Source organism: Pseudorasbora parva, chromosome 12 (assembly GCF_024679245.1).
Source record: "Pseudorasbora parva isolate DD20220531a chromosome 12, ASM2467924v1, whole genome shotgun sequence".
Classification (NCBI taxonomy): domain Eukaryota; kingdom Metazoa; phylum Chordata; class Actinopteri; order Cypriniformes; family Gobionidae; genus Pseudorasbora; species Pseudorasbora parva.
The window spans coordinates 21867010-21878732 of record NC_090183.1 but is presented as its reverse complement, the minus strand read 5'-3'; the positions used below and the strand labels follow the sequence as shown (position 1 = coordinate 21878732).

At 40.7% G+C, this 11723-nt stretch overlaps 1 protein-coding gene across 1 annotated transcript in view; it reads right to left on the bottom strand.

Annotated features, from left to right (window-relative positions):
• Window positions 1–664: 664 nt before the first annotated feature.
• card14 (caspase recruitment domain family, member 14) overlaps window positions 665–11723 on the bottom strand; it is a 33771-nt gene continuing 22712 nt past the window's right edge. Inside the window, exons 18-21 of the mRNA XM_067459461.1 lie at window positions 5432–5596; window positions 1818–1936; window positions 1120–1235; window positions 665–969 (exon numbers count right to left, since the gene is read on the bottom strand). Of these exons, the coding sequence (XP_067315562.1) occupies window positions 762–969; window positions 1120–1235; window positions 1818–1936; window positions 5432–5596 (608 nt within the window). The 3' untranslated portion in view covers window positions 665–761. The remainder of the gene's footprint in view (window positions 970–1119; window positions 1236–1817; window positions 1937–5431; window positions 5597–11723) is intronic.

Here is an 11723-nt window from a genome sequence, read left to right as displayed (position 1 = left end):
CAAATATAAATCTATTGTGCTGTTGTGAACATCTTATCTTATTAAATGATTTAAATATCCCTCAGTAGCTTTGATTTACAGCTTTCTTCAGTGAAAATGTTTAAAAACTTTTTTTTAATCAACATTCAAAAACAGTGGAACAATTTTAAGAGTAAGAGTAGACCTTATCACCTTACATCATGTCCCAATAAAACACCTTATATACCTGTTCCTGAGCAATACTTTAATATTTAGGAACATTTTTTTTTTTTAAAGTGCTGATACGCAAACTAAATGATGGTCATGGAGCCCTCAGGGTGTCCTTACTAAAGTTATAATTTCTTTAAAAAAAAATACAACTGACCTCAAACGTTTAAAAACTAACATTGTTTGATTATTGCACCAAACACATGGTTAAAACTGAAAAAAGGCACTAATTTAAGTTAAATAACACTTTGCCTGTTACTTAGCTCTGTAGCAGACCTCCATTTTTTGCTCTGCCTAACATGCTGTGTTTTAATCTTTCATTAAAAGCATCAAGCAACCAGGCTCAATTATTCATAATCCATGGATGCAAAGGTTTCTTTGGTTATAAAGCTGACCAGTCACAGCATTTCTAGAAAAATTTACATCAGACTACACTGTAACCCCAATTGCTATGCAGGGTCTGCATAGTATAACAGCAAATGTTTGACGAAGAATTATACATTTAACGTAATACTAATAATGAGCTGCCTGTGGTGAGGGAATTTTGACTTTACACCCTCACTCCCATTAGTCCCTCACCAGGGATCTGCCTCAACCCACACAATCTTATTTTGCTCCTCTCTCACCACAGTTTTAACAGTGTCCACTAGGGCAGCACTGTCACTCCAGCTCTCTGGTGGAATGCTTCGGTAAAGGCAGGGCAGTTTATCCAGAAGGGGCTCCTCGTTGCAGGAACACTCCAGCACCTGAGACTCAGTCACAGAGTTCTGCCGTAGTTTGTGTCTAGGAAACAATGACAGAATAGATAAATACAGTAATCGTAATGCTCCCAGAAAAGTATTTTGCCTTACAAATCAGAATCTTTATATCAAAGGCTACAGAATGTAGATTGATTTGATAATGCTCTTACAGCCACAGAGAAAATTATAATACCTCAATTTGCGGAGACTTCTCTCTGTAGACATGATGTAAACAATGATGGGGAAGATTTCCGCACGGTGGAGACGACGCACACAGTCCAAACCCAGGGGTAACACACAGTGTGTGCCCTATATAAAGGATATCAAACAGGACAGCATTATATATCCATACTTTTCTGGACATACACATGGTCTAATATATGGCTTATATGTTTTACCTAATATATACTGTAGGCAACTATAAATATTTTTAAATATAGGTCACTTTCAAAGCTGCAAATTCTGTGATATAAAATGGTCTTACCAGAATCAGTGTTGGGGGCAAAATGTGGACATTTTTGGTCATTAAAATTAGTTGAATATTGAATAAAAACATTTTACTACAACTGATTATGAATTCATATCAATTACAGATTGACAAAATGTTGATGTCAAATGTCTGTCTGATATACTATGACATCTATCTGTCGGTCAATCAGTCTATCTATATGTTTGTCTGTATGTCTGACTTATTTTTCTTAAAGTAAAGTTTCACCTCTGACCTCTGACACCGCTTTCTCTTTCCGGTTAATTATTTTAAATCCTATTACTGTATTGTATTATTGTAAAACCAGTCTTTGATATTTTATTTTAACTTACTGAATAAATCTGCTATCTGAATCCTGTTTAGCAGGCAAGTTAGTAATATGATAGCAATGTTGTATGACACACCCGTTTCATGATCTTCTCCACTCCCTGCAGTGTATAGCAACGGTGTGTTTTTGAGTCACATTCTTCAAGAATTTCCCCCTTCTGCATTTGTACGGAATGCTCACTGGCCATCAGCAATTCTAAAATATAAGAGATGTATGACAGAGGTGAGAAAAGGAGGAGCGACCAGAGAACAATGCAGATAAATAAGACTATACAGAAGGGAAATTAAAGCCAGACAGAAAGAAGAGGTGGCCATATAGGTCAGTATACATCACCTGGTCTTAATTTTCTTCATTTACATTAATGCCAGGACAAATTATTATAATAAATAATTATATATTTAATATAAATATAATTATATAAATATTTTTTCTTTAAAGTTTTAAAATAAAGTGCTTGTGTTTTTTTCCCTTCTCTTTCTTGTCACTGTTTATATTGTAGCCTAGGGAAGCTTTTGTCCGCCATGGAATAAAAAAATGTAGGAAAAAAAAGATAATTGCGAGTTTTTATCTCACAATTCTGACTTTTTCCCCTTCACAATTATGCGTTTACATCTCGCAATTCTGACTTTTTTCTCTCAGAAGATACAAACTGGCATTTGCCATTTATAAAGTCAGAATTTTAGGATATAATAATAATAATAATAATAATAATAATAATAATAATAATAATTTTTACAATAACACAGTTTTCTAATACCTAAAGTGAAACAAACATTAGCAAATAAAACAAATAAAATGCAGTACAAAAATAATACAATAAAAAGAAACAATAATTCATAAAATAGTAATCATTGCAAAACAACTAATCAACACAATAGAATACTAATCATCACAATGTATGTAAGCAATTTTAAAAAGATGGGTTTATAGCAACTTCTTGAAACTTGCAAATGTGGGAGCATTTCTATCAGTAAAGGGAAGTGCATTCCATTACCTGGGATTACCACAGCAGGGAAAGTTCTCTCCCTAATAGATTTTAATGTAGAAGAAGGATGCTGAAGAGTAAGAGAATCAGCAGAATGAAGGGAATGAGAAGGCGTGTACAGGGTGACTAAGGGTGTTTTCAGGCCTGTACATCTTTTACTTTGTTCCAGAACAGGAACTTAAATGGCATTTTCAATTTGGTTTGGTTTGCTTTCACAAGGTGACATTTCAAAGCATACCAAAATGCATTTATGCATTTCACATACAAGAAAAACTGTCCTCTTATTGGTCGGTTTGCTCTGTATCATCCATCAAGATGATTGAAAAGTTAGCTCCACGAGCTTATTGTGGCTTAATTGTAACTGTTGACAGACGGTATATAAATGAAGCCGACAATCCTGCATTAATAATAATAATAATAATAATAATAATAATAGATTTTATTTGTAATGCACTTTATATAAAAATAAAAAAAATCTCAAAGTGCTACAGATCTAAAACAATCAACAAACAATTAGAAGTAACAAATCAATCTGCTAAAAAGGTGGGTTTTAAGACCACGTTAAGATCCGCAAGTGGTCATGGAGAACATTCCACAGACTTGGGGCTGCTGAGCAGAAGGCCCGATCTCCCATAGTACGGAATTTGGTCGTGGGAGTTTTAAGTAGACACAGAAAAACGGAGGTTACGTGTGGATGTTTGTGTGGTGAGGAGTTCCTTAAGATAGGTGTGTGCGTCACCATGGATGCACTGGTGGGTAAGGAGAGAGATCTTATACTTGAACCTCAGTGAGACAGGAAGCCAATGGAGTGATTTTAGAATGAGGGTTATATGGTCGTATTTGCGCACCCTCATGAGGATCCTAGCAGTGCTGTTCTGAATATACTGCAGCTTCTAGAGATTTTTGCCAGAGATGCCAATAAGGAGCGCATTGCAGTAGTCTAGCCTGGAGACAAAGGTGTGGACAAGCTTATCCACATCTGCCAGTGTTACTATGGGACAAAGTTTGGCAATGTTTCTGAGGTGGAAGAAGGTCTTACACAGTGTTTGATGTGAGCTTCAAAAGTTAGTTGTCATTCCATTCTGACCAGGTTGGTGACTGATTTAGAAAGTTGAATGTCCTGATATGAGAAGGCAATGCTGGTAATAACAGAATTCCGGACCTGAAGTGAAGGGCTGACTAGGATTGCTTCAGTCTTGGAGCTGTTTAGCTGCAAAAAGTTTTGCTTCATCCACGCCTTTATCTCATCCAGGCAAGTGATCAAAGTGTGTGAGGTCAGCAGAGGGGGATGAACTTGTCCTAAGGTAAAGTTGAGTGTCAGCAGCATGGCAGTGAAAAGAAATCCCATGCCTGCTGATGACACGGACAAGGGGGAGCATGTAGAGTATGAACAGGGTGGGCCGAGCACTGAGCCTTGAGGGACACCGCAGGTGACATTGTGTGACAGGGATGTAGCTTCTCCCAATGCAACATATTCAGTTCTCCTAGTAAGATAAGAAGAGTACCATTTGTGGATAGAGCCTATATAATATATAGCCTATACAATGCCATTAGAGTGGGAAGCAGGGCTTTATATGGGACAGCATTCTTGCAAGAAGAGCAATTACACAACATTTTAAGATGAAGAGGTGCTCTTTTTTAGATCTTCAGTCAAAAAAAGTTTAAATCTCGTCTGGGTAGTGCACTTATATGTGCATTATGGTCAGTGAGTGAAGAGTAGGCAGACTTGTTTTGTGTAATGATACTTCTTGCTTCGTTGGGTCAGATTGCTTTCTCACCTCAACCGAATCACTCCAGAGTTTGTCTGCAATTGGGCCGAGACCACCTCTTTCAGGTTATCTCAGAGCGTTTGATTTGTTGCTGATTCAAGCACGATTCCCGTATTCATACCTAAAAGAACCAAACTAAGTGAGAAAACGCACCAAGTTCCGAAACAAAAACTCCAAATGAGCCAGGTGTGAAAGCACACATAAGGAATTCTAAAGTTAATGGTCCCACTTGGTGCGGTTAGTTGGAGCAGGTGTGAATGCAGTAATTGCAATCGGGTGGACAGCAAAAGCAGACCAAACTAACAAACACTGGAGTGGTTTGTTTGTGGGGAGAACGTGATCCGAACTCAAACAGATCTGCCTAAAGAACTGCGTATTTTTGGAAAAAGTCTTAGCCATTTGCAGTGAATTTATAAACATTATTTTCAAGCCACATCCATGCTTCATTCACAAAATGTGTCGTTTGCCTAAAGTGATATATAGAAACTATGTAGTATATAGCAGGGATACAATCAGCCCATGGAGTCATCTCTCAATAGTCTGACTTACAAAAGCGCTGCAATTTCCTGTACATTAATTCTGACCAATCGAAGAGCAGGAAATATGTTCAAAATGTTAGTCAGTTTTAGAAGGCTTTCACACTGGAAGTGTTTTCTGCGTTCCATGTCCGAGCCCAATTGTTTTTTTTTTTCTCAGAAGTGTGAGTTTATATCACACAATTCCAAAAAAAAAAGTCAAAAATGTGAGATAAAAAGTCACAATTACCTTTTGTATTTTTTATTCAGTGGCAGAAACAAACTTCCATTGTAGCCTCTTCATGCTGTAAAGAGGGAGAAAACCCTCTAACTCCATAACGGGAGAGTTAGCTTTACCTATTTTTTCCTCTTTTCTTTTCCTCTTGCTTGAAAATATTTTTTTTTTCTTTTCTTTTTTTACCTGGCTCACAGAGCTGATAACCTTCTTGTTCTCCCAACCGTTTGTGCAAGACACGGCCAAAGATTGTGGGAAGGAGGAGCACTGGGCGACAGATGGGAGGGAACTGAGGTGTGACCAGTGTGTAAGGCATCAGAGTCACACATCTGCTCTGCACACAACCATAACCTACAGAAGAGAAACATTTACTAGACAATTAAGATCAAAACAAACAAGCAAACAAACAAAAAATTGCCTGACTTATTTATTGATTGGAAGTTTCAAAGTAAATAGCATTTCACACACAGAGAGACTGCAAATTATATATACAGGTCCTTCTAAAAAAATTAGCATATGTGATAAAAGTTCATTCTTTTCCATAATGTAATGATAAAAATTTAACTTTCATATATTTTAGATTCATTGCACACCAACTGAAATATTTCAAGTCTTTTACTGTTTTAATACTGATGATTTTGGCATACAGCTCATGAAAACCCAAACTTCCTAGCTCAAAAAAGTAGCATATCATGAAAAGGTTCTCTAAACGAGCTATTAACCTAATCATCTGAATCAACTAACTAACTCTAAACACCTGCAAAAGATTCCTGAGGCTTTTAACAACTCCCAGCCTGGTTAATTACTCAAAACCGCAATCATGGGTAAGACTGCCGACCTGACTGCTGTCCAGAAGGCCATCATTGACACCCTCAAGTGAGAGGGTAAGACACAGAAAGAAATTTCTGAACGAATAGGCTGTTCCCAGACTGCTGTATCAAGGCACCTCAGTGGGAAATCTGTGGGAAGGAAAAAGTGTGGCAAAAAACGCTGCACAACGAGAAGCGGTGACCGGACCCTGAGGAAGAATGTGGAGAAGGACCGATTCCAGACCTTGGGGGACCTGCGGAAGCAGTGGACTGAGTCCGGAGTAGAAACATCCAGAGCCACTGTGCACAGGCGTGTGCTACAGGTGTCGCATTCCCCAGGTCAAGCCACTTTTGGGCTACAGAGAAGCAGCACTGGACTGTTACTCAGTGGTCCAAAGTACTTTTTTCGGATGAAAGCAAATTTTGCATGTCATTTGGAAATCAAGGTGCCAGAGTCTGGCGGAAGACTGGAGAGAAGGAAATGCCAAAATGCCTGAAGTCCACTGTCAAATACCCACAGTCAGTGATGGTCTGGGGTGCCATGTCAGCTGCTGGTGTTGGTCCACTGTGTTTTATCAAGGGCAGGGTCAATGCAGCTAGCTATCAGGAGATTTTGGAGCACTTTATGCTTCCATCTGCTGAAAAGATTTATGGAGATGAAGATTTATTTTTTTAGCACTGGCACCTGCTCACAGTGCCAAAACCACTGGTAAATGGTTTACTAACCATGGTATTACTGTGCTCAATTGGCCTGCCAACGCTCCTGACCTGAACCCCATAGAGAATCTGTGGGATATTGTGAAGAGAAAGTTGAGAGACGCAACACCCAACAGTCTGGAAGAGCTTAAGGCCGCAATCGAAGCATCCTGGGCCTCCATAACACCTCAGCAGTGCCACAGGCTGATTGCCTCCATGCCACGCCACATTGAAGCAGTCATTTCTGCAAAAGGATTCCCAGCCAAGTATTGAGCGCATAACTGAACATAATTATTTGAAGGTTGACTTTTTTTTGTATTGAAAACACTTTTCTTTTATTGGTCGGAGGAATTATGCTAATTTTTTGAGATAGGAAGTTTGGGTTTTCATGAGCAGTATGCCAAAATCATCAGTATTAAAACAATAAAAGACCTGAAATATTTCAGTTGGTGTGCAATGAATCTAAAATATATGAAAGTTAAATTTGTATCATTACATTATGGAAAATAATGAACTTTTATCACATATGCTAATTTTTTGAGAAGGACCTGTATATTTCTAAAACTGAATAGACTTTGTGAGACTTAAACAATGTTTAGTTATAATCAGTTTTGTCAGTGGTATTTTACTAAAATAAATTAAATGTTTCCAATTAGTTTAGTTTAGTGTTGCATTTATGCAGCCTCCAAAATGTATGTGTAGGGTAATTAAGAAGACAAGAAGTGAAAAGTGAAATTGTGAAGTAAAATAAAGAACTGAAATTAAGAAGTGAAATTTTGCTAAAGTGAAATTCAAAAAAACAAAGAAATGATCTCTCTGTTCAACAATGGAATTGTATTTACACTTGTTCTCAGTAATTCCTCAGATCACTGAAATTCTCAAAACTATCTGTTCAATCTTCACATCATTGTGTCACTTGTGCACATCAAAAAAGCAGTTTCTCATTTATTTGAACAAGTTGCAAATGCTTTTGTACATCCATGCAAATGACTTTGTACAATTCTCTCCTGTTTCCTTAATTATCAATTGCTTATGTCATGTTGATCAAAATGTATTATCATGGGTCTCTGTTGAATAGTCTCACCCATACAACATTTAGGCATTACAAAGTCTTTACATGCAAAATGGTTGAACAAGTTGTGTTGCATGGCAAGTTTCCATTAGACGTTCACATTTCTACTTTTGTTTTGTTGTTTTGTTTTTCTTTCTGCTATGAAGTGCTCTCTTTTCCTTTCTGTATCACAATGAAATGGTCTGTCAACAAATTACAGTACAAACAGTAAAAGCGTAAATGTGAATCTTGTCAAGACTTTTGTAATCAAAATCCCACTTACACTAAGGTGTAACCTACAATTTACAATAATTGTCATCAAAACTTTAGCCATAGTTTACATCAGAACATCCCTCCAGAGTACACTGTATATTGACAACATGACTAAACAATTTGACTGTCTTATCCGTAGACAATGATACAAGTACTTGTCATTCAGATGGCAATGACATGTTCATTGACACATACACTCACCTAAAGGATTATTAGAACATCATACTAATACTGTGTTTGACCACCTTTCGCCTTCAGAACAGCCTTAATTCTAGGTGGCATTGATTCAACAAGGTGCTGAAAGCCAGGCTTGTGCAAAATTCTGAATTTCAGAATTGGCCTCCATTCAATTCATCAATTGGAATTTGAATTGAATTGACTACACCCAACAAGAAGTTGAATTTGATTTTGAATGACAGGAAATGGAATTAAATTCATGACAATTCAAAGAAATTCCACAAGTCACACAACAGAAAGAATGTGTTGAATCTCACATACATTCAATGTAGGAAGGTTACTTTGGAAATGTAACTGCTTACATTTGTAACTGTAACTGCTTAGAAGTTACTGTTTACTTATGTGGTTTGGATTACTTTATTTGGATTGCTTTATCAATGCAAAGCAATTTTGTTTTAGTATGATTAGTAACTAATTAAATTACACATTTTACCTCAGTATAGTGTAACGATTACATTCATTTTGTAATTTAATAACACAATTGCATTAAAAGTAAAGCAGGGGCGAGCTGGGCGTTGCCATCTTGCGAGCGAGTCATCGCCTGTCACTCCCGGATAACAGAAAATGGGCAAAAAGGCGGGATGTAGGCGGAGCTTAGGTGACGCAGTGACTATAGATGGCAGATGAATGGCTATCCACCTGTAACCACGCCCTTAATTATGCAGAACTTTAAGGCTTTATACAACGAAAACGAATGAGTTATAAAAAAAAATCTCCCCCCTCACAGTTATCATGAAGTTTACAGAAGGAAATGCAGTTTACATTACTTCCGTATTGGCTTCAAGAGAGATTGCGGGAGGTTGCCGCTTGGTATCTACACTGTAAAAAATATTACACAGTATCTACTTAAAAAAAATATGGTAACAATATTAGACAGAATATTGAAGTAGTTTTTATGGAAACTGTGCAATGTGCTTTTTTAATTTAAAGGAAGTGTATGTAAGATTGTGGCCAAAACCGGTTCCTGCAATCACTATCCCCTCTCCCCCTCCCCCCTGACTAGAGGTTGCCAGATAGGCTGCAGGATCCAGCTGGAACATTTGTAGCTGCAGCTGTGGTAACTAGAGCAGATCTGGCAACCCGGATGTCAAAACACTACTGACTTTGTGATTGGTAAAGAGGTGGAGTTTGGAGCTTCAGGCCAAAACACAACATGTCAACATCAACATAAGTTGAGGGCTTCAACAAAAACTAAACGGGCCCTGTACAAGCTCCTGTTCCGGATGTTGACACAGAAACGCATTTTCGAATGCACCCGTCCCCTAGATTGGTTCACAGCGATCGACCTGAAGGATGCGTACTTTCATGTCTCTATTGTCCCTTGACACAGACCGTTTCTACATTTTGCGTTCGAGGGGAAGGCAAACCAGTACAAGGTCCTGCACTTCGGGCTGTCCCTTTCGCCTCACGTCTTCACGAAGGTCGCGGAGGCAGCCATTGTTCCACTCCGAGAACGCGGCATTCACATTCTCAACTTTCTCGCCCAGTCGCGGGAGCAGTTATGCGGACACAGGGACATGGTGCTCAGTCACCTCAGCCTGTTGGGCATTCGGGTCAACCGAGAGAAGAGCAAGATCTGTCCTACACAGAGAATCTCTTACCTCGGTATGGAGCTGGATTCGGTCAACCAGACTGCGCGCCTCACGGAGGAGCGAGTCCGGTCGGTGTTGAACTGCTTGAATTCATTCAAAGGCAGGACAGCGGTCCAACTGAAACTCTTTCAGAGGCTCCTGGGGCATATGGCAACTGCAGCCGCGGTAACGCCGCTCGGATTGCTTCATATGAGACAGCTTCAGCACTTGCTCCATGGCCGAGTTCTGAGGTGGGCGTGGCAGAGCGGCCAGTACCGTGTCCCACTGACTCCGTACTGCTGTCAAACTTTCAGTCCTTGGTCAGACACGACAAGTGTCCAGGCATGCTGTGCTATTCACGGATGCCTCTACCATGGGCTGGGGGGCCACGTACAACGGGCATGCAGTTGCGGCAGCCAGCACCTTCTGGAGAGTGGCGACTCCATCCCCCAGGTCCAGCTGATATGGGACCAGTTCGGGGCCGCACAGGTAGACCTGTTTGCCTCTTTGGACTCGACCCATTGCCAGTGGTACTATTCCCGGTACCCTCGGCACAGATGCACAGATGCACTGGCGCACAGCTGGCCCCAGTGCCTACGCAAGTATGCGTTTCCCCCAGTGAGCCTTCTTGCACAGACTTTGTGCAAAGTCAGGAAGGACGAGGAGCAGGTCTTGCTAGTTGCGCCTTACTGGCCCAACCGGACCTGGTTCCCAGAACTAACTCTCCTTGCGACAGCCCCTCCTTGGCCCATTCCCCTGAGGAAGGACCTTCTTTCTCAGGGACGGGGCACTCTATGGCACCCGCATCCAGACCTCTGGAATCTTCATGTCTGGTCCCTGGACGGGACGCGGAGGTTCTAGATGGACTGTGGTAGTCCAAGCAGTCGTAGATACCATCTCTTCAGCTAGAGCCCCCTCTACATTACATTTACATCTAATCATTTAGCAGACGCTTTTATCAAAAACAAGTAATTCTGTCTTTGCAAGATTGAGTTGAAGCTGATGCTCCTTCAACCAGTCAGAAATGTCTGTTAGACAGGCAGCGATACGAACACTGACTGTAGGATCATCTGGCTGAAATGAGAAGTAGAGTTGAGTGTCATCAGCATAGCAGTGATAGGAGAAGCCATGGCACCTCTATGCACTGAAGTGGAACCTGTTCGTTGAGTGGTGTTCTTCCCGCCGGGAAGCCCCCGAAGGTGTTCGAATGGTGTCGTGCTTTCCTTCCTGCAAGACGGGTTGGAGCGAAGGCAAAGTGTACGTGGCCGCAATAGCGGCGTACCACGACGCAGTCAAAGGTAAGTCCATAGGGAAGCACGACTTAATCGTCAGGTTCCTCAGAGGTGCGAGGAGACTAAATCCTCCTCGCCCGAACTTAGTTAGAACTTGGGACTTAGCTCTAGTGCTCAGCGCACTTCAGAGCCCTCCCTTCGAGACTTTGGAGTCAATTGAGCTTAAAAGTTTGTCAATGAAGACGGTGCTCCTGACCGCATTGGCCTCCATTAAGAGGGTATGGGACCTGCATGCACTTTCGGTCAACGAATCGTGCCTAGAATTCGTGCCTGGTAACTCTCACGTTATCCTGAGACCCCGGCCTGGATACTTGCCCAAGGTTCCCACCACTCCCTTTAGGGATAAGGAGGTGAACCTGCAAGCGCTGCCTTTGGAGGAGGCAGACCCAGCCCTGGCTTTGTTGTGTCCGGTCCAGCCTCTTCACGCTTACATTGAGCGGACTCAAAGCTTTCGGACCTCAGAGCAACTCTTCGTCTGTTACGGAGGCCAGCAGAAGGGAAAGGCTGTCTCCAAGCAGAGGTTAGCCCACTGGATAGTGGATGCTATAG